The 24219-nt window shown below is 46.3% G+C and overlaps 1 protein-coding gene across 3 annotated transcripts in view; it reads left to right on the plus strand.

The window, feature by feature from the left end:
• CCDC141 (coiled-coil domain containing 141) overlaps window positions 1–24219 on the plus strand; it is a 179725-nt gene that overhangs the window by 126905 nt on the left and 28601 nt on the right. For all 3 annotated transcript variants that reach the window (XM_066575765.1, XM_066575767.1, XM_066575768.1), the window contains exons 16-17: window positions 750–911; window positions 4402–4548. In XM_066575765.1, the coding sequence (XP_066431862.1) occupies window positions 750–911; window positions 4402–4548 (309 nt within the window). The remainder of the gene's footprint in view (window positions 1–749; window positions 912–4401; window positions 4549–24219) is intronic.

Genomic DNA, 24219 nt, shown 5'->3' on the forward strand with positions numbered 1-24219 from the left:
CCTTAATCCTATAGAAATATTGTGGAAGTACCTGAAGTGAATAGTTTATGGGAGAAAACTCGCCAAAATTATAAAGTTGAAGCTGTTTTGTAAGGAGCAAAGGGCTAAAATTCTTCCAAGCCGATGTGCAGGACTAATCAACAATTTCCAAAAAATGCTACAGCACAGTAGCTTTAATGGCTAATAACCAATTTGATGTGTACCAGGCTCTGTTCACATCTGTGTTGGGGCTTCTGTTTAAAGCAAAAGCTACAATGCTGTTCCAGATGTACCGCACGATGGATACCAGTGGTGCCTGACAAACCTTCTAGACTTGTAATGGGGGTCCATAGGGGTTCTCTTGAGGTGTCATTTTAACCCTTTGCAATCCAATTTTGGATTCAAGGTTTCCTAGGTGGCTTTCTCTTTCTGCCATTATACAATGGCGTCATCTGCTGGCTAGAGCCAGTACTGCAGTATGGGACAACAGTGTGGCCAGTAATATACAGTAAGAATACCCTGCCGGACGTCTTCCGACATCGGAGCTGTACAGCCTTCAATCAGAATGTCTTTAGACGTCAGAAAGTGGATTGGAAAGGGTTAATGGGAAAAATAATGATGCAAGTAGAACTATTTTACCATACGAATGATGGAATGTGCAGCCGGTGCTTGCAGCGGAGCCTGGGATGTAGATGTGAATAGAGTCTGAGATGTATAATTAGTGCATTATCCTTTGTTGTAATTCATTTCACCTTCTTTTTTTTGGTTAGCTGAGTATTCTTAAGATGGAGTTCGAGCAACCAACACGTTCTTCTTATGCTGCGCATGATAACCAGCCTGTAAGAAAGCATGAGCAGCAAGCACGTATCCAGAGTCTATATAAAATTATTCTTAACTTGGGGACGCAAATCATTTCTACAGCACAACATTCTGTAAGTAAGATTTTGCTTTGTACGCATTTGCTATTAGTTTAATTACTCAAAGCATTTATCATACAATATTCTAAGGGCTCATGCAAATTCTTAAAGGGGTTGTCCAGTTACAATATGATTTTTTTTTTTTATTGACAGATACACAGGTGTTAAAAATAACAAAACCAACGATCCAGTGCTGCAGGCATGTGGAGGCTGCAGCAATCAGATACCATCATTCTTCCATATCTGCTCCCAGCATCTGAGCAGATATGCTAGGAGAACGGCACCTGGGTGCTGTGGCCTCTGATTGTCTGCTGCGGTCAGGTGGCAGTTGTTCCACAACAAAAAAATAGGGAGGACTGCAGGGTTGCAGTGCTTGGTCACTGGGGTTAGGGCCTTATGTCCACAGCGGAATCTGACCCTGCGTACCTGTGTCTACAGGCTGCGGCGTCCGTGCCGATTTCTATTCTTAAGCTCGCCATCGGACATACACAATACATATTTTTTCTTCAAATTTCCTGCTTTTCCTGCAGAATCCGCAGCCAGTCCTCAATGTCAACTGCGGACGGGCCACGGATCAGACAGCTTCCATTGACTTCAAAGGAAGCCATCAGTGCGAGAACCACAGTGAAATGGAACATGTTGTGATTTGTTTTCCGCGTCAAAAGACACGCAAAATAAATCCACCTGATTTAATTCAGATGTGGACACCAATGCTTCTCTATGGCAGCTAGAATTCCGGATTCCGCAAATCAAATACGCCCATGGACATTGGGCCTAAGAGATAAGTACGACTGGTTTTGTTATTTTAACACCTGTCATTAAAAATCCTATGGTAACCGGCCAACCACTTTAACCCTTTGCAATCCAATTTTGGATTTCTAGGGGGGTTTCTCTTTCTGCCATTATACAATAGCACCACCTGCTGGCTAGAGCCAGTATTGTGGTACTGGACATGCTGGAAAGGCCCCCGACAACAAAGCAGCCAGTAATATACAGTAAGAACACCCTGCTGGACGTCTTCCGACATCGGAAACTGTGCAACCTTCAATCAGAATGTCTTTAGACGTCAGACAGTGGATTGAAAAGGGTTTATATGGCACCCACAGTTTGCAAAAGTTGTGACATGCTCTATCACAGCCCTTTTTCTTCAGGTATTTTCAGCTGGATCTGCAGTGGAACCTCCAGGCGGATGTTCTGACGCAGATGTGAAACTGGCCTAATTTGTTGTTTTAAATCATAGCATTGTCGTCTAAGATAGCAATCTTCGCCAACCTTGAATGACAAATTCAGAAAAGGGCCATCTAGAATCTTCAATCTTTGGGCAACTTAAAGAGGTTTTCAATAGGATATGTCATAAATGTCTAATAGCTGCTTGTCCCATCTGGGGCTTCCACAGCTACCTAGTAAAATCGGCTCCCCCTGACTCTGTCCCAGCTAACTATCTCAATTTGAGGTGGCTGGCTTTATTCAAATAGCGAAACTGGCTGTTCTACAATTTTTGCATAAAGAAGTGAATGGTAGTTGTGTAAACAGTGTAACACAATGAGCTACATTGTATCTTCATCTTAAAAACCTTACAAGAACAGTGTAACTCTGCTTCGCTTCTACGGGTGTTACGGAAACAGATGTTTCTGTAATCCCGGCCACCGGTGGCTGTGGCATACCGACGGCTATTCCGATATCAATCATGACTGGTTGAGGTGGGAATATCTTTTTAAGTCTAGAGGCAGCATTTTAAACAATTGATGTCTCTTTCTTCTGGTTGTCATGGCTGCAACCACAGGGTTTTGTAATTGTCTCTCATTTGTAAAACATCTGCATGTATGCTAAATGTCCCTCATACAATATACTGCGTTCAGTGCTTTTATACTTTTTTTTTTCTTTTTTTAATTATTCTTTATTCAAATTTTTCAGCACTGTAATAAAAGATAAGTAACACCTGCGAAATAGAATGACAAGAAAATGTCCTAATCTTGTGACAGTTTCATATTATGGTGTAAACATAGAAAAGGCTAGAGGAAAAAAAAGAAGAAAAGAGACTAAAGCATGAAGGATATTTAAATGTACTTTACAGGCAATGTGTGAAAGGCACTCATTGTATAGAATGTGTGAGGTGTGTGAGGTGTTTAGGCAAAGTACAAGAGTTCTATTTAAATATGCTATATACTTTGCCTAGGCACTAGAGATGAGCGAACGTGTTCTTAACGAACACTTACGCACCCAGACACCGGCTTTAGCGAGGACTTCAGTGTCCGCGCGTAAAGATTCGGCCGGCGCCGGGGGGCGGGGAGAGGCGCGGCGGCGCGGGCGGCAGCAGCGGGGAACAGGGGGGAGCCCTCTCTCTCTCCCTCTCCCCCCCACTCCCCGCCGCACCCCCCCGCGCTGCCACGGCGACCCCCGAACTTTTTTCGCCCGAGCACGGAATTGCTCGCAAAGTTCGGTGCTCGGGCGAAAAGGGGCGGAGCCGAACACGTTCGCTCATCTCTACTAGGCACTGTATAGAATACCTGGGCATCATACAGAACAGCAAACACTATTTAGCCCTTGTAGTACAGAGCCCTCTTCTTTTTCTGACCAAGTAAGGGTGATTTCACATTTGCGCTCGGAGTTCTGCTTTCCTGCTCTATTTGAGAAGCGGAAAGGGGAATCCACGAGGTTGAACAGTTCTGTGTCTGGACAGTGCTGGATGGACCCCATTGATTATAGTGGGGTCCGTCTACTTTCCACCCAGCTGTCTGTCTGTCCATGACAAAACCTCCATATGGAGGTTCCAACGCAGATGTGAAACCGGCCTAAGTCAAATTTTTTAAGTCATGGCAGCTGAGGAAGGTGAAGAGCTGGATGGGTCCTGACTCATGTCTTAACGAGCCTTGGCAGCAGATGCACCATTGGCAGAGACAAGTGTCTGTGTTGGCACATAGGACACTCATTGAGGAGAGTCGAAGAGGACCTGCATCCTGACACCATGCAATGGCAGTCTTTGGAGTCTAGTGGGTGCACAGTGGAGGAACGAGACAGCTGGAGCCCTGGGTGGCTCTGTCATTGGTGACTGACTGCAGGACTGCAGGAAGATGAGGGTTGGATTGTGCGATATTTGAAGACGATGGGGATTGGATTGTGGGACGTTGGAAGAAGATGATGAGGGTTGGCGGTGCAAAGGGTACAATCATATATTTTGGTGTAGGGAGAAAATGGGTCCCCGGGGAGGTAGGGGCCCAATTACTGCTGGTGGGAGTATTTTATACCTTGCCGGTTTGCATTATCGCATTGCATAAGATGCCTAGGGAATGTGTAAAATATTCATCATTTCATACTCTATATATCCCAAATATGACATTCTATGGATTCTCTAGGTGTTCTATACAACGATTTCGCACATCGCCTGTAACATACATTGTTTTGGGGGAATATTTAAGGGGAATTACTGATATTATAGCATGGATGACAGGTATTTAAATGATAGTTTAGAGCTACACTATATCTATTTTATGTATTCTCTTTTTAGAAGTACATTACGATATCCTTACATGACCTTCAGCACCAAATGAATGACTTGGAACATGACAGTAAGACCTGGAACTCCAATGTTCAAAGCCAGGAAGAGAATGTATCTGGCAGTCTGCACAACATATCCATAGAGGAGGTCAATGAGGTAAGTTGAAAACAAATGTCAGAGTAGCGGCAGTGCCGGATTGTGTGTGAGTGGCCATACAATGAAAAGAGAAAAACAGAAGAGAAGATTGATCAATGCAGTTAATGTCTTTTGGTATACTTGCATTAAAAAAACATTTATTAAGTCCCTAAGCACTTTTTTCACAAGTAATGCCACTATATTTAAATGAAGCCTGTCACACTGAATGTGCAGTTTGATCTATGGGCAGGAGGAGCTGAGCAGATTGATATATAGCTTTATGGAATAAAGATTCAGTATAACTTGTATTGTATTCATTCAAACCTCGGTACATTCTGAGCTGAAGAGTCCGATGGCGGTTCTATCAGTGATTGACAGCTATCTGTGTATAAACTGTGTATATAGAGCTAGAGAACAGCATTCTTACGAAGTGGGAACCACAGAAATGAGAACTGTTATTAAGTGGGGAGTTCAAAGGGGAGCACTAATGCTATGGGGGTTACTGAAAGGTTCATTGGAATAGTGGAAGAATAGTGTGAAGTGCAGAAGATGAGTTGTGTCTGGAAAAAGTCTTCTTGGCGGACTTGGCCCAAATAGAAAAAAAAACAAAAATGGACTTGAGCAATGAAGGAAGACATCAGTTGTGAACACTGAAGGTATCTGCACTGTAATCACTATCACTGTGCAGAGCTGGTATTGGACTATTATGTGACGATTGCATTATTCAAAGGAATCCAAGTCCACGTGTTATAAAAGTTCTCCTATATATTGTTTGAGGGGCCCAATTTTGAGTCTTGCTAAGGGGCCCTATGAATTCTATGTACATGCCTGAGTATAGTAGGTCATAAATAGCCCCTAAACAACTTGTGAATTTTTATGGATGCATTAGTGGGTAGTTTCCCAATATGTGGACAACTGTGGCTGGCTCCTCATTATTGTGTTATCACCACTTGGCGACATAATTCAGGAGGCATTGGTGGACGGCGTCTTAGCACAATTGGACTAGAACATTACATGACAATATAAGTAGGATAACAGCCAGTTCTGAGATTTATTCATACATTTTCGGATAGAATAACTTAAGTAAAATCATATGTTGTATTACGCCATGTTCAAAACCAAGCCCCTTTTTTTTCTTTCTTTGGCTTGTATTTTTTTGGTGAAAAGGTGGGAATCCAAATTATGACTCATCCTGTCCATAGACGTGTATTGAGAGGAGAGGGTAGGGTGGGAGAGAGAAGCTGATATACACACACAGACATGCAGTTACAACTAATTTTGAGTAATTTACTCTTACAGTATATTTATTCATATCTTCACTTCTCTGTACTTCTTTAGTGCGATACTCGATTATGTCATTTCCCTGTGTGCTTTACAGAGAGTTAGAGAACAGAATCTGTAGTTCTCTGTAGAATCTGTAGTTCTCTGTGCACAGTGTATAGAGCACAGCATAACAGCAGGCCCCTCCCACCAGTTCAGAGAGAACTGAAGATCAGTGATGGAGCCTGCAGAGATGAAAATGGTGAAAAATGCAGGATGAAGTTATATAATGCTCAGAAATAGTGTTATCCCTCATGTACACACATATTGTAGGTTGTTCTAAAAATTCTCTGAAAAATCATAACATTTTGGAATGGGGTGAAGAAAAAGTAGCTGCAGAAAAAAAAACTATAAATGGGTGTGATTGGTTCATCGAGCACTGGCTCTGATTGGCTGAGCCGTGGAGCTCGAGAGCCAGTCAGAGGCAGCACTTCCTGGAGGCGGGGATTTTTAAATCATTGACCAGGAAGAGATGTGTGAAGACAAGCGCCGGAGACCTGAGAGAAGATGCGGCGGAGCTGACAGCGCTTCTTAGGTCTTGTATTTGCTTTTTTCTGCAACTAGGGCTCATTTTAGGGCTCTTACAGTAGAATTTCCTACTATAAAAGTTGCATCGCACCGCACGAAAAATGCGTTTTCGTGCGATTTAAAACGTAGTAAGGGTCTATAGGGAAACATGGGCTGCAAAACATTTCAAATCGCGGTAATATTTATCAAGCCTTGATTTTTTTTTCTCTCGCAATGTCGCAGGCTTTAAAACATCGCTAATGTTAAGGAACCCATAGAAAAGCATGGGCTTTACATACATGTAGCGCTGTCGCATCACGAGAAAATCGCACACTTTTGTTGCCCATGTGAAACCAGCCTTAAAGTTAATCAATAAATTATTAGTATCACAAAATGGTATAATTCCACAATAATAAAGGAAATAAAAGACCTCACACAGGTTTGTCGATTAGGCTCCTAATTCTAGTTCACTAGAAAAGTTTGTCATACCGTTGATGGGCTTATTTACACGAGCGTATATCGGCCGGCGTTTTCACGGCCGGCCAATATACGCTTCCATCTGAGGAGTCCCCCCTTCCCTACCCATGACCGTCTCTCTGCCTCTCTCTTCCCCACCAAACGGTTTTCAATGGAAGTGGACGAGATGGGGTTGGAGCTAAGCTCCCACCCCCTCCCGCCCCTTATCCACAGCCAGCAATGGGAGTTGGCAGGACAGAACGCCCACTCCCATTGCAAACCACTTGGAGGGGAGGAGAGAGGCAGAGAGACGGTAAGGGGGAGGGAAGGAGGGAACTGCTCAGATGGAAGCGTATATTGGCCGGCCGTGAAAATGCTGGCCGATATATGCTCGTGTAAATAAGCCTGAAGGATGAAATAACAGAGCTCTATGACAAGCACTCCACTATTAACAAACATACTTTCCTTGCACAGGGGCCCTATGCTGTCTGTATGTAACTTGCTCCAAATGTACCCATTAGAACACGTCTATAACTGATACCATAAAACCTATTAGTAATATTTTTATCTATAGTCTAGAACTGATATTGGGTAACACAACTCTGGGAATTATATATATGAAACTAAATCCCAGTGTAACCAGCAAGCGGTAGACTCTGTTTCCGAGCCTACAACATTCTTTTGAGTTCAGATAAAGGATATTTTGGGCCGTCTGCCTTCAGCTGTTACTAGGTGGCAATTCCTTTTGACAAGTGATGCTTGTATAACATAGATTTCAATAGTATAACTTGCCCTTCTTTCTTGCAGACAGAGTTGTAGTTAGGCTTTCCTTCACTTGGGGCAAAGATTTTAGTTGTAGGCAGTTTTGCAGCTTTTTTATGAAGCGTCTTGCCTACAACTTTCCCTATGCCTAAAAGATTTTGGTTTGGGGCTGAGACTAAATTTTTACAAATGCGTGTCAAATCTATACATTTTTTATGCCAAATACTTTCAGGCTGGTTTCTAAATCACCTAGAAGATCAAAGTGTGTGAATTTCGTTACAGCAGCTCATAATGTGACTCAGTAGTGTATAGGATGTGCCTGTATGTACTCCCGATAAGATCTTGGCATGTTCCTGATGAGATGGCATATGATGTCCTTTGGGATCTCCTCCCAGACCTAGATCAGGGTATCAGTTTGTAGTGGTGGATGCACTGATACAGCATGTCCATCCCAGAGGTTCTCAGTTGAATTCGGGCCTGGGGAACGTGAGGGCCAGTCAATGGCATTAATGCCTTCATCATCCAGGAACTGACTACACACTCTAGCCACATGAGGCTCAACTTTCCCCATGGTGTCTCCAGAATTTTTCTCACCAGGCCCATATTCTTATTGTGAACCTGCTCTCATCTCCTAAGAAATACCAGGGTACCAGTGGCAAGCTTGCCAGTTCTGGTGTCTCTGGTGAGTGCCGATGGAGCTGCACAGTGCTGGGCTGTGAGGACTACAGGACTTTGGGCTCTCAAGAAGTTAGTTTCTGCCAGTTTGGTCACAAACATGCAAACCAGCAGCCCACTAAAGGTCATTTTGTAGGGGTCTGACAGAGCTTTTACTGTTCCTTCTCACACAAGCAAGCAGATACCGGTTGTGATGCTGGGTTGATGCCCTTTAAAGCCCTGGGTAACCTCCCTCATGTACCGACCCATGTCCTGATATCTTCTCCATACTCCTCAACTATGTTAGGAGATATGGATCTCCTGGAGGAGCAATACTACATGTGCAACCTGATTGGATTGCAGGTATACCCTCATGCTAATAGTAGTGACAATGACACTAGCAAAATGCAAAACTAGAGAAGAGTCAGTCAGGAAGGATAGGAGAGAGGGATTGTCTGTGGCCACCACCTGCCAAACCATTCCTTTTTTGGGGGTTGTCTTGCTGTTGCCTCTCCAGTGCACCTGTTCTCACTTTCATTGGCACCAAAGTAGGTGAAATTGAGTCACAATCACTTATGCTTCCTAACTGGACAGATTGATGTCCCTGAAGTTTAAATGACTTGGGCTCATAATGTGATACCTAGGTATTCCCTTCATTTTTTGGAGTGTGCTTTACGTAAAGTATTTGCATTTCAGCTGCATTTCCTATGTTCCATGAGGGTTTTCAATACAATAAATATATTCATTGAAGGATCCCAGTTATTTTAATGGTTTTGTGATAAGTGTTATTTGGTTTTATTCAAAAATGTTCAATTATTTTCTTATTGGTTTAAATTGTGAAAAAAACATTGAAGGTCTCCTGTCTGATCATCATCTTTTCTTACAACTAACTTGAAAAATAATTAGTCACCTGCTTAACCTGTTGATAGATATATTAGGTTACGGGCACTTACGGATACTTTGGGATTAATTAACATCTCTGGCATACACATGACACCAGTGCAGAATTTGTTTCATCAGCCTAAATTTGCTACACACTGCATTATCATTTGCTGAGTAACATGCAATTATATCCACAGATTGACTCCTTAACTATTCATTTACAGAAGGATAGAACTGTGGGTCAAGTACAAATGTGTCTGGCTGTAAAATATTTATTTTTGCTTCTGATATGTGGTTATATACAAAGTCTCATTATATTTTAATGGGATCGTTATGAAATGACCTTTTAGTTATGTCATTGAGATAAATAAAAAAAACTCCTAAGGTTCCCTCCAAATTCAGTCCCTTTCTCTTTACAGCCCCTATACTATACCACTGTATGAAGAAAATAAAAAATATACTATGTTGACAAAAGTATTAGGACACCCACCCGCCTGTGCTATCAGACCAACAGTATGTGTAAGCATCCATACTAATATTATAAATGCAAAACTAACTCTGTCTGTTTGTTACTAGAGATGAGCGAGCATGCTTGGATTAAGGCAGTTACTTGAGCGAGCATTGCTTTTCCCGAGTAACTGCATTCTCGTCCGAGCAGGCTCGGGGTGGCGGCGGGGGTGAGCGGGTGGTAGCAGGGGGAGAGAGAGAGATCTCTCTCACTCTCCCCTCCCCCCCTGCTACCCCTTGCTCCCCCCCGCCACCCCCCCAAGCCTGCTTGGACGAGAATGCAGTTACTTGAGAAGAGTGATGCTTGCTCGAGTAACTGCCTTATCCAAGCATGCTCGCTCATCTCTATTTGTTACCTTTTCATGGCTAAATCGCTGAAGCTATTTTAATAAATTTGGCAGGTAGATAGTTTGTTTCCTGAGGAAGTACATAAGCTACGTTTTTCCCCAAAAATTTATAGAGTTCTCTAGGGAGCACGACAAGACAGATTTATTTGGTGATACGCAGGCGCACCTCTGCTCTGTCGCCGGGCACAGCACCATGCAGTGAGGCAGAGAGGAAGGGGGTACACATCATAAGCTAGGCCTTCGCAAATGGGCAGATACGTGAGGGCAGAGGTCATTGCCGCATGTATGCGATTAGTAAGTGCGTCAGAGGGGAACATAAGGGGGGCACATCATAAGCTAGGCCTCCCAAAATGGGAGAATATGTGAGGGGAGATGTCGTTGCTGCACGTATGCGATTATTAGGCTAGCAGGGATACCGCCCATTGCCCAGGATTAAAACTTGACCGAAAGACATTAAAATGGAACGAGATTTTAAAGAGAATTTGTGTTGCCCATAGCAACCAATCACAACACAGATTTTACTTTACCTCAGCAGTATAAGAAATGCCAACCAATCACAGTGCAGCTTTTATTTTACCTCAGCAGTGTAAGAAATGGTTTCCTATTAGAGATGAGCGAACGCGTTCGTCCGAGCTTGATATTCGTGCGAATATTAGGGTGTTCGGGATGTTCGTTATTCGTAACGAACACCATGCGGTGTTCTGGTTACTTTCACTTCCTACCCTGAGACGTTAGCGCGCTTTTCTGGCCAATTGAAAGACAGGGAAGGCATTACAACTTCCCCCTGCAACGTTTAAGCCCTATACCACCCCCCTGCTGTGAGTGGCTGGCGAGATCAGGTGTTCGCCTAATATAAAAGTCGGCCCCTCCCGCGGCTCGCCTCAGATGCCTGGTGAGTTAGATGAGGGACAGTGCTGTTTATACCGGAGCTGCTGTAGGGAAAGAATTGGTAGTTAGTGTAGGCTTCAAGACCCCCCAAAGGTCCTTATTAGGGCCACTGATAGCTGTGTGTTGGCTGCTGTTAGCAGTGGCATTTTTTTTTTCTCAAAATCGGCTCTGCAGAGCGTTGCACCTGGCATTAGGGACAGAAGTGCTGCATAGGCAGGGAGAGTGTTAGGAGTGAGTGTAGCCTTCAAGAACCTCAATGGTCCTTTCTAGGGCCATATTTATCCGTGTGCAGTACTGTCCAGGCTGCTGTTAGCTGTGCTGCATTTTTTTGGGGCTTCTCAAAATCGCCTCTGCAGAGCATTCCACCCTCCATTGATACTGCAGGGAAAGAATTGTATAGGCAGGGCCACAACACAGTTATTATTCATAGAATATACGCAGTGCTGCCTTTTGGTGGAAAAACAAGTGAAAACAAATCTATTTGTCCAGCCTCTGTCCGTCCTTACGGGCGGTGGACACGTGTGAGCTGCGTGAAAAACATTGCTAAATCATACGCACCCAGCTACGCTTTACTGCTGGCTTCGCCATTTGCTTTCCTTAATTGGGAAAAAAAATACCTGCTCTGCCAGAGTTATAATAACTCTGCTACCCTCACGTTCTGTGACACATTAGCAGGGACACAGCACAGTTATTAAACTTCTCATGTTCATTGAATATACGCAGTGCTGCCTTTTGGTGGAAAAACAAGTGAAAACAAATCTATTTGTCCAGCCTCTGTCCGTCCTTACGGGCGGTGGACACGTGTGAGCTGCGTGAAAAACATTGCTAAATCATACGCACCCAGCTACGCTTTACTGCTGGCTTCGCCATTTGCTTTCCTTAATTGGGAAAAAAAATACCTGCTCTGCCAGAGTTATAATAACTCTGCTACCCTCACGTTCTGTGACACATTAGCAGGGACACAGCACAGTTATTAAACTTCTCATGTTCATTGAATATACGCAGTGCTGCCTGTTGGTGGAAAAACAAGTGGAAACAAATCTATTTGTCCAGCCTCTGTCCGTCCTTACGGGCGGTGGACACGTGTGAGCTGCGTGAAAAACATTGCTAAATCATACGCACCCAGCTACGCTTTACTGCTGGCTTCGCCATTTGCTTTCCTTAATTGGGAAAAAAAATACCTGCTCTGCCAGAGTTATAATAACTCTGCTACCCTCACGTTCTGTGACACATTAGCAGGGACACAGCACAGTTATTAAACTTCTCATGTTCATTGAATATACGCAGTGCTGCCTTTTGGTGGAAAAACAAGTGAAAACAAATCTATTTGTCCAGCCTCTGTCCGTCCTTACGGGCGGTGGACACGTGTGAGCTGCGTGAAAAACATTGCTAAATCATACGCACCCAGCTACGCTTTACTGCTGGCTTCGCCATTTGCTTTCCTTAATTGGGAAAAAAAATACCTGCTCTGCCAGAGTTATAATAACTCTGCTACCCTCACGTTCTGTGACACATTAGCAGGGACACAGCACAGTTATTAAACTTAGATTATTCATTCACTAGAGGCAGTGGGGCCTTTCGTTTTCCAAAAAGGGAAAAAATTATATTTGGCCTGCAGTCTTGCGCCAATTTATTTCCTGCCTGTGAAATCAAATCACTGGTAATACAGCATGCTGAGGGGTAGGGGTAGGCCTAGAGGACGTGGACGCGGCCGAGGACGCGGAGGGCCAAGTCAGGGTGTGGGCACAGGCCGAGCTCCTGATCCCGGTGTGTCGCAGCCGACTGCTGCGCGATTAGGAGAGAGGCACGTTTCTGGCGTCCCCACATTCATCGCCCAATTAATGGGTCCACGCGGGAGACGGTTATTAGAAAATGAGCAGTGTGAGCAGGTCCTGTCCTGGATGGCAGAAAGTGCTTCGAGCAACCTATCGTCAACACGCAGTTCTGCGCCGTCCACTGCTGCAAATCCGAATCCTCTGTCTGCTGCTCCTCCTTCCTCCCAGCCTCCTCACTCCACTACAATGACACCTGCTCAGGAGCGGGAACACTCCCAGGAACTGTTCTCGGGCCCCTGCTTAGATTGGGCAGCAGCGGTTCCTCTCCCACCAGAGGAGTTTATCGTCACTGATGCCCAACCATTCGAAAGTTCCCGGGGTCCGAGGGAAGAGGCTGGGGACTTCCGCCAACTGTCTCAACAACTTTCTGTGGGTGAGGAGGACGATGACGATCAGACACAGTTGTCTTGCAGTGAGGTAGTAGTAAGGGCAGTAAGTCCAAGGGAGCAGCGCACAGAGGATTCGGAGGAAGAGCAGCAGGACGATGAGGTGACTGACCCCACCTGGTGTGCAACGCTTACTCAGGAGGACAGGTCTTCAGAGGGGGAGTCAAGGGCATCAGCAGGGCAGGTTGCAAGAGGCAGTGCGGTGGCCAGGGCCAGGGGTAGAGGCAGGGCCAGACCGAATAATCCACCAAGTGTTTCCCAAAGCGCCCCCTCGCGCCATGCCACCCTGCAGAGGCCGAGGTGCTCTAAGGTCTGGCAGTTTTTCACAGAGACGCCTGACGACCGACGAACAGTGGTGTGCAACCTTTGTTGCGCAAAGCTCAGCCGGGGAGCCAACACCAACAGCCTCACCACCACCACCATGCGCAGACATATGATGGCCAAGCACCCCACAAGGTGGGACGAAGGCCGTTCACCGCCTCCGGTTTGCACCCCTGCCTCTCCCCCTGTGCCCCAACCTGCCACTGAGATGCAACCCCCCTCTCAGGACACAGGCACTACCGCCTCATGGCCTGCACCCACACCCTCATCTCCGCTGTCCTCGGCCCCATCCAGCAGTGTAGTTCAGCGCACCGTTCAGCCGTCGCTTGCGCAAGTGTTCGAGCGCAAGCGCAAGTACGCCGCCACGCACCCGCACGCTCAAACGTTAACCGTCCGCATAGCAAAATTCATCAGCCTTGAGATGCTGCCGTATAGGGTTGTGGAAACTGAGTCCTTCAAAAGTATCATGGAGGCGGCGGCCCCGCGCTACTCAGTTCCCAGTCGCCACTACTTTTCCCGATGTGCCGTCCCAGCCCTGCACGACCACGTCTCCCGCAACATTGTGCGCGCCCTCACCAACGCGGTTACTGCCACGGTCCACTTAACTACGGACACGTGGACAAGCACAGGCGGGCAGGGCCACTACATCTCCCTGACGGCACATTGGGTGAATTTAGTGGAGGCTGGGACAGAGTCAGAGCCCGGGACCGCTCACGTCCTACCCACCCCCAGAATTGCGGGCCCCAGCTCGGTGGTGGTATCTGCGGAGGTGTATGCTTCCTCCACTAAAGCACCCTCCTCCTCCTCCTCCTCCTCTGTCTCGCAATCAAGATGTGTTAGCAGCAGCATGTCGCCAGCAGTCGGTGTCGCGCGGTGTGGCAGCACAGCGGTGGGCAAGCGTCAGCAGGCCGTGCTGAAACTACTCAGCTTAGGCGATAAGAGGCACACGGCCCACGAACTGCTGCAGGGTCTGACAGAGCAGACCGACCGCTGGCTTGCGCCGCTGAGCCTCCAACCGGGCATGGTCGTGTGTGACAACGGCCGTAACCTGGTGGCGGCTCTGCAGCTCGGCAGCCTCACGCACGTGCCATGCCTGGCCCACGTCTTTAATTTGGTGGTTCAGCGCTTTCTGAAAAGCTACCCACGCTTGTCAGACCTGCTCGTAAAGGCGCGCCGGCTCTGCGCACATTTCCGCAAGTCCCACACGGACGCTGCCACCCTGCGCACCCTGCAACATCACTTTAAGCTGCCAGTGCACCGACTGCTGTGCGACGTGCCCACACGGTGGAACTCTACGCTCCACATGTTGGCCAGGCTCTATGAACAACGTAGAGCTATAGTCGAATACCAACTCCAACATGGGCGGCGCAGTGGGAGTCAGCCTCCTCAATTCCTTTCAGAAGAGTGGGCCTGGTTGGCAGACATCTGCCATGTCCTTGGTAATTTTGAGGAGTCTACCCAGGTGGTGAGCGGCGATGCTACAATCATTAGCGTCACCATTCCTCTGCTATGCATCTTGAGAAATTCCCTGCAAACCATAAAGGCAGCTGCTTTGCGCTCGGAAACGGGGGCGGGGGAAGACAGTATGCCGCTGGATAGTCAGGGCACCCTCCTGTCTATTTCTCAGCACGTACAGGAGGAGGAGGAGGAGCATGAGGAGGATGAGGAGGAGGGGGAAGAGACAGCTTGGGCCGCTGCTGACGGTACACCGGCTGATTGCCTGTCATCCTTTCAGCGTGTATGGCCTGAGGAGGAGGAGGAGGAGGAGGAGGATCCTGAAAGTGATCTTCCTAGTGAAGACAGCCATGTGTTGCGTACAGGTACCCTGGCACACATGGCTGACTTCATGTTAGGATGCCTTTCTCGTGACCCTCGCGTTGCACGCATTCTGGCCACTACGGATTACTGGGTGTACACACTGCTCGATCCACGGTATAAGGAGAACCTGCCCACTCTGATTCCCGAAGAGGAAAGGGGTTCGAGAGTGTTGCTATACCACAGGACCCTTGCGGACAAGCTGATGGTAAAATTCCCAGCCGACAGCGCTAGTGGCAGAAGGCGCAGTACCGAGGGCCAGGTAGCAGGGGATGTGCGTAGATCGAGCAGCATGTACATCCCAGGCAGTGCAACAGTCTTTAAGGGCCTGGCCAGCTTTATGGCTCCCCACCAAGACTGTGTCACCGCTCCCCAGTCACGGCTGAGTCGGCGGGAGCACTGTAAAAGGATGGTGAGGGAGTACGTAGCGGATCGCACGACCATCCTTGGTGACGCCTCTGCCCCCTACAACTACTGGGTGTCGAAGCTGGACATGTGGCCTGAACTAGCGCTGTATGCCCTGGAGGTGCTTGCTTGTCCTGCGGCTAGCGTGTTGTCGGAGAGGGTGTTTAGTGCGGCTGGGGGAATCATCACAGATAAGCGTAGCCGCTTGTCAACCGACAGTGCCGACAGGCTAACACTCATCAAGATGAACAAAGGCTGGATTTCCCCAGACTTCTGTTCTCCACCAGCGGACAGCAGCGATACGTAAGCAATACGTAGGCTGCACCCGCGGATGGAAGCTACGTTCTCTCTCACCATCCAAAACGGGGACATTTCTGCTTCATCAATCTGTGTCTAATATTCCTCCTCCTCCTCCTCCTGCTCCTCCTCCTGAAACCTCACGTAATCACGCTGAACGGGCAATTTTTCTTAGGGCCACAAGGCTCACTCAAATAATTTTTCAGAACAATTTTTATAAGTTTCAATGCGCTTAAAAGCATTGGAACTTTAACTTGAACCAATTTTTCGTTACACTGGGCTGCCTCCAGGCCTAGTTACCACTTAAGCCACATTAACCAAAGCGATTAATGGGTTTCACCTGCCCTCTTGGCTGGCCATGGCCAATTTTTGGGATGTACATTAGTACTGTTGATACAGCAATTTTTGTGGGCCCTCGCCTACAGTGTAATCAAATTAATTTTTAGGCCACCTGCATTACAGCTGACGTTACCTCAGCTGTGTTGGGCAATGCAATGGGATATTTTTGTGTACCGCCGGTGGGTTCCAGGGAGCCACCCATGCTGTAGGTGCACACTGAGTTTTTAATACATCTGTACACTTCTAAAGAACCCGTCTGACTGGGGCATGCAGTGTGGGCCGAAGCCCACCTGTATTACGCACGACATTACTACCTCAGCTGTGTTGGGCAATGCAATGGGATATTTCTATGTACCGCCGGTGGCTTCCTGGCACCCACCCAGGCAGTGGGTCCACAGGGATTTTAACCTACATGTGTCCACTTGTAAAGAACCCCAGTCTGACTGGGGCATGCAGTGTGGGCCGAAGCCCACCTGCATTAAGCACGACATTACTACCTCAGCTGTGTTGGGCAATGCAATGGGATATTTTTGTGTACCGCCGGTGGGTTCCAGGGAGCCACCCATGCTGTAGGTGCACACTGAGTTTTTAATACATCTGTACACTTCTAAAGAACCCGTCTGACTGGGGCATGCAGTGTGGGCCGAAGCCCACCTGTATTACGCACGACATTACTACCTCAGCTGTGTTGGGCAATGCAATGGGATATTTCTATGTACCGCCGGTGGCTTCCTGGCACCCACCCAGGCAGTGGGTCCACAGGGAGTTTAACCTACATGTGTCCACTTGTAAAGAACCCCAGTCTGACTGGGGCATGCAGTGTGGGCCAAAACCCACCTGCATTAACCCTTTCCAGTCCACTGTGTGACCTGTGAAGACATTAGGGTTTAAGGCTGTACAGCTCCGTTGTTGGTAGACGTCCGTCGGGGTTCTCTTACTGTATATTGCCAGCCTCTCTGCTGTCGGAGCCTATCCTACGTGTCAGCTCATGCAGTACTGGCTTTAGCCAGCATATAGCGCCGTTGTATAACGGCAGAAAAAGAGTAAGCCCCCTAGGAAAACCATATACAAATTGGATTGGAAAGGGTTAAGCACAACATTACTACCTCAGCTGTGTTGGGCAATGCAATGGGATATTTCTATGTACCGCCGGTGGCTTCCTGGCACCCACCCATGCTGTAGGTGCACACGGAGTTTTTACTACATCTGTACACTTATAAAGAACCCCAGTCAGACTGGGGCATGCAGTGTGGGCCGAAGCCCACCTGCATTAAGCACGACATTACTACCTCAGCTGTGTTGGGCAATGCAATGGGATATTTCTGTGTACCGCCGGTGGGTTCCAGGGAGCCACCCATGCTGTGGGTCGACAGGGACTTCACAATAGGGAGTTGTACCTGCCTGTGTCTATGAATTAAAAAGCCCGGTCTGACTGGGGCATGCAGACACCTTGACAGAATGAATAGTGTGTGGCACATAGGTTCCCCATTGCTATGCCCACGTGTGCAGCTCCTGATGGCGGTGGCACAGGATTCTATCTCTCATTGCTTCTGTACAGCATTGTGGGCTATCGCTCCGCCACTTTTAAAGAGGGTCGCTGCCTAGCCATGCCAACCTCTGCAGTGTGTGCCTGCGGTCCCTCGTCATGGCAGACGCAATTCTAAATAGACATGAGCGTGGTGTGGCATGAGGGCAGCTGAAGGCTGCCCAGGGACACTTTGGTGTGCGCTGTGGGGGGGGAGGGGGGGCGGTTGGGCAGCATGTAACCCAGGAGAAGTGTCAGTGGAGTGTCATGCAGGCAGTGATTGTGCTTTGTTGGAGGTAGTGTGGTGCTTAGCAAAGGTATGCCATGCTAATGAGGGCTTTTCAGAAGTAAAAGTTGTTGGGAGGGGGGAGGGCCCACTCTTGCCGGTATTGTGGCTTAATAGTGGGACCTGTGAACTTGAGATGCAGCCCAACACGTAGCCCCTCGCCTGCCCTATCCGTCACTGTGTCATTCCCATCACTTTCCTGAATTGCCCAGATTTTCACACATGAAAACCTTAGCGAGCATCGGCGAAATACAAAAATGTTCTGGTCGCCCATTGACTTCAATGGGGTTCGTTGTTCGAAACGAACCCTCGAGCATCACGGGAAGTTCGTTCCGAATAACGAACACCCGAACATTTTGGTGTTCGCTCATCTCTATTTCCTATCCATTTTTGGTCTTCTTTTAATATTTCGCGCAAGTCAACTCTAGTGTGTAGCTCTAGCAGAGCTCGAGCTGCAAAAATTACTAGAACCCAAGAATCTGATGACCACGCTGAGGCAAGAAGGCATCAACAAGCTGAAAGACAAGCTGCTCTTAGAGCAGTAGAGACCCTAGGGCAGTCTCAGGCCTCAGGCCCGTCAGACTTTTGCTTAAAGGGGTTGTCTCGCGGCAGCAAGTGGGGTTATACACTTCTGTATGGCCATATTAATGCACTTTGTAATGTACATAGTGCATTAAATATGAGCCATACAGAAGTTATTCACTTACCTGCTCCGTTGCTAGCGTCCCCGTCGCCATGGATCCGTCTAATTCTGATGTCTTCTGGTGTTTTTAGATGCGCTCGCGCAGTCCGTGCTTCTGGCTGGTGAATGGGGCCGCTCGTGCCGGAGAGCTGGTCACCGCGTCGTCATCGTAGCTCCGCCCCGTCACGTGTGCCGATTCCAGCCAATCAGGAGGCTGGAATCGGCAATGGAATGCACAGAGCCCATGGTGCACCATGGGAGAAGATCCGCGGTGCACCATGGGAGAAAACCGCAGTGCATCCCTGGGAAAGGACCGGCGGCCATCTTAGGGAGAAGATTTTTATAACTCCATATTTCGTCGGATCGGTGAGTAGCAAGCGGTTTAAAAACCGCTTTAAATTGCTATTTTATGCCAGGGGGGGGTGACAGGGGGAATGGGGTAATGTAAAATTTTGATGTTTGCCGCGAGACAACCCCTTTAAGAGCGTAACGTGTCTCTTAGAGCTACAGAGAAATTGGAGCAATCTCAGGTCTGCTGAACCCTAGATGCTGATCGTCACTCATCTCTCAGAGCTATACAGCAAAACACAGATTAGAGTAAAAAAACAAATTCCACGCAGATGAAGTGCGGGTAACAAGCAAGAAGGTATAAAGGAGATTATCACACGGACCTATCCCATGATATGGTGGTGAGAAGTCACCTAAGCAAACAATCAGTATTTAAAATCGTGCGCACCTTCCAAAGTCCACTGTTGGCAATGATGTTTGGAGATAGAAAGCATCTGGTAAGTGTGCAATGCAGCCATGATCGGGAAGACCTCGTAAACTGGCAGAATGTGGACAACAAAGTCTTGTACGAGCTGTGAAGGCATCACTCACATAATTTGCCAAAATACTCACTCAGGAGGTCTTAAAGGTTATTGGAACATCCATTAGGACCAGAACCATTTCTTGGGAACTGCATGTGATGCATTACGATGGATGAGCGGATGCACACAAGCCCAACATCACAGCACAGAGGCGCCTACAATAGTGTTTGAAGTGTCATTATTGGACTGCAAATGGGTGGAAATAAGTCTTGGGGATAGCTGAATAACAGCACACCACCTTCTGATTGGATGGCTGCACTTGGGTGTGGTGGTTGCCTGGAGAACGGTTTCTACACAACTGCACATCTCAACAGTAAAATTTGGAGGAGGTTTTGCTATGGTGTGGGGGTATTTCTGCTGTGAAGGATCAGGACCATTGGTTATAGTGAAGTCCATCCTTAAGGCCAATGGGTACAGATACATTCCAGACAATGTGTCATTATCTACCCATTGGTACTACTTTGGTACAGCTCCGTGTCTCTACCACCATGAACGAGCACCATGCCATATACCACACAGTGTTGAGGCATGGTTTGAGGAGCAGATCATCTGCAAACTTCATTGGCCAGCCCAAAGTCCGGATGTCAATCCCATTGAGCAACTTTGGGATGAACTAGAACGCCATATCCATGCATGCCCAACACGCCCATCCTCCCCTGCATTACTATCTGAAGCTCTGTTCAAGGAATGGAGGCAAATCCCTTCACACTTCTATCGGAATTTGCTGAAAAGCAGCCTAGGAGGGTTACTGCAGTCACTGAGGTCAAAGGCACCCAACACCATATTTAAAAATAAGAATAAAATCAAATTTCATCTATGTGTGTCCCAATACTTTTGGCAACATAGTGTATACCAAACATCAACACAAATTCGCCGACAAGTAACCTCCTATTAGTAGCACTGGAAGAGAACAGAACACTATAGTGTAAAATAATAATATTCATACATTGAAACAAGAAAACTAAGCGGATGTCAGGATATTATCAAAGTCAAACAATATAACTTTAAGAAAAATTCATATAAACATAGGAATGTATAATAAAGAATAGAAAATAATATTTTCTATAGACACAATAAAAAAAGAATACTAAAACATGAGGCATAGGACTAAAGCTGAGCATAAAATACAAATGTAATTAAAAAAAACATAGATTCGTAATATAAAATGATAACACTGCATATAAAACTTTCTATCATCCTCAGGATTGGTCAACAATAGTTGGTCAGTGGGGGTCCAATCTGCTGTTTGTCTTGTCCACTGTCAGTGCAGTGGACTGGCAGTCGTCATCGGTGGTCAGGGCCAGAAGTATAATAGACAGCTTCACTCCCTTTGAAATCAATGGGAGCCATTGCTCCTAGTACACGTTTGGCTCTGACTGCAATGAGGACATTTCAATGGGGGATTGATTTCAATGGGAGTAAAGTTGTCTATTACACCATTGGCCCTCATGATGATGTCTATCCCGCTGCGCTGCATGATTAGTTGACCACCGAGAATCCTGAGCAGCGAATCCCTGTCAATCAGCTACTAATGATCTGTTCTGATAGGTCAATAGTAAAAGTCCTGGAATATCCCTTAAAATGAATAACTAATATCGTAACAGTGCCGGATCGTATGGTAATACAATTGCTGGCTGTTGTGAGGGCGTGTAAGCAGATAATATACGGAAATGATGGCTATGGTGGGGCTTATAGGTTTAAAATATAGACAAGCTGATGTATTTTATGCCATATAGTGAAAATGAACGGTGAAGTAAAAGAGGTATGGCTCACCAACTTTTTAGTGTGTTTTAGTATACCTATAGAAAAGATTTTCTATTCTTTATTATGATTTCCTATTTTTTTATGATTAAGTATATATAAGCCAAGGTAATATCCTGGTCTTTTATGTGAAAACAGCCTTGCATCACCTCTGGAATGCAGGAATGCTCCTCACGGCTGTCACAGCTGTGGTAGAGGATCACAGAGTTCCTCCCATTGCTTTCAATTGGGCCGTGGCTGCTGCTGCCAATGCCATTGAAGACAATTGGCGCTACGACACAAGAGCATGCAGCAAGATAGAACATACCGCAATTTGTTTCCAGGCATAGCATCGCAGTGTAATGCGGGAAAACATCGCTCATGTGTATGACCCAATTCAAAAGAAAGGGGGTCATATTTGTGCATCACAAAATGCACAAATCTCATGCAATTTTATCACCTGTGTGAAGCCAGCCTTAAAGGGGATTTGTCATAAATAAGAAAAAATCAGTGCTTACTTATTCCTTCTCAGGCAGTCTTCTTCCAGCATCTACTCCTCGCTAATCTTCTCCAGTCCCCGGATCACCTCACCGCAAACCATCCGGATCTTCTTCTTGTTATGATGCGTCCATTGCCGGCATTCTTCTTCCTGACGGGCAATGTACGCTACGTCACTAGTGACGTAACATTCACTGCCTAGCAAGGAATGCTGATCTATTGCCGAGACTATGTCTGCGCAATGTCTCGCCGCGAAAGTTCATATACTATTGCAGAGAGACAGCGCACATGCGCAGTCTCAGCAATAGCTCAGCACTTCCTGCTAGGCTGTGAACGCTACCTCACTAGTGAAGAAGAATAAATGCAGCTAATGGACGTTCCGTCACCGGATGCAGAAGAATCGGCTGACTGGAGGTAAGATGACCCGAGGGGAATGCAGGACCAAGGAGAATATTGACAAGGAGAAGATGCGGTAAGTAGGCTGCCTGGGGAGGAATAGGTAAGAATTGATTTTATTTTTAGTGATAGAACCCCTTTAATGTACAGCATCTTTTTGAACCATTAAAAATTCGTTGAATACCATGTCCAGGTACTAGATGATTCGGGCTTATACTGCTCTATCATATGACTGTATAGGTTTGGTAATGATGTGTAAGCAAAAACTTTGTGAGACGATTCATGACAAGATCTCTGTGATGTTAGAGAGAGAATGTGAAATCAGATCTCTAGGACTCAGAAAAAATTGTCTCATGCCAGAGTGTTGAATTGCAGCTGTTGTCCCCCGTCTGACAGCTATCGGACAACTCTAAAGCCTTTCCTAAGCCTTTTCCTCCTTCTGCTTTCATTTTTGCACCTATAGCATGTGTACAAATAAAAACATTCCCCTGATTATGTAAGCCGCTTCCTCCTGAGTAAATCATTATAGGACTTTTCACCAGCTACCTTTATGATGCGCCTCCGTATTTGTTTGTGACATTGGGAATCATTTCCGTCATGGTAGTTCTGCACTTTAAAGGGTCTGGTTTGTAAGACATTAGGAATGACTGAACGACATCTGCTATACATTAGCTTCCTTAGTTCCATGTAATAGATGTAGGCATTTTTAGAACAATTATTCTTTTTTATTAATGTGACTTTTTTGATTAACAAACTTCTAGGAAACAATATGACAATAATGTAACAATGTATCTTCTATGAACATCGTCAACCCGTATGGGCAAAACTGCAGAAAAAGTCCTAGAACTATTTCTACTGTTAAATTGTATTGTGCGTTGTGCTTTATGCTGAAGCATTTCATAAACTGGAAAACTACGTGATTGTAAATACTATTCTCTGGAATGAAATTAAGTAAAATGGTCAACAAAATACAAAAACAGAACAGATGAAGATGGGCTCTTTTACACTGGACAAAATTGTTCCGCGGAGGGCAGTGGAATTTGTCGCTGCGGAAATCGCACCAAAATCTGTATATCTAAATTTTGATTCTGATGCAGAATTGCTTGCAGAATTAAGTAATTTTTAATTCTACGTATGAGACATGCAGATTTTGGTGCAGAAATGTTCACACCCCAAAGGAGTCTCTGCACTAGTAGGACTATAACAAATTATTTTCCTCATACTAGCCTCAGGTAAACTTTATATGCAGTGTTTGATATACATTTCTACTACATTTTTTTTTTTTTGCTTGTTTTATTTTTTTAGGTACCCTATATACTCGAGTATTAGCCGAGTCAATAAGTTTTACCACAAAAAACTGGGAGAACTTATTGACTCGAGTATAAGCCTAGCTATACTCGAGTATATACTGGGTAAAAAAAAAAAAAACCTCCATACTCACCTCCCAGCCAGGATCTGTGTGGCAAGCTGCTTGAATTCTCCCCGCTGTCATCCCTGCCAGCCAATCACAGCTGGCACTCAATCCAATCACAGCGCTTACTTCCACAGCACTGACGGCGGGGGATTTGAAAGCCAAGCAGGGAGATTGCGTGCGGCAAGCTGCTCTAGAATTCTCCCGTTGTCATCTCCCTGCTCAGCTTTCGAATCCCCCGCCGTCAGCGCTGTGTAAGTAAGCGCTGTGATTGGATCAAGTGTCAGCTAATCACAGCCGGTGCTCGATCATTCACAGCCAATCAGTGAATGTCATTTACTGATTGGCTGTGAATGATCCAGCTCTGGCTGTAATTGGCTTAGCTTGATCCAATCACAACGTTGATGGCGGGGGATGACAGAGCTGAGCAGAGAGGATGGCGGGGAATGACAGCGCGGAGAATTCAAGCAGCTTGTCGCATCACTGCTGGGAACACAGGAATTCAAGCAGCTTGCAGCACCACCGCCTGGGACAGAGACGCCGGCTGGGAAGTGAGTATAGAGG

This window comes from Eleutherodactylus coqui, chromosome 8 (assembly GCF_035609145.1).
Source record: "Eleutherodactylus coqui strain aEleCoq1 chromosome 8, aEleCoq1.hap1, whole genome shotgun sequence".
In the NCBI taxonomy this organism is placed as follows: Eukaryota; Metazoa; Chordata; class Amphibia; order Anura; family Eleutherodactylidae; genus Eleutherodactylus; species Eleutherodactylus coqui.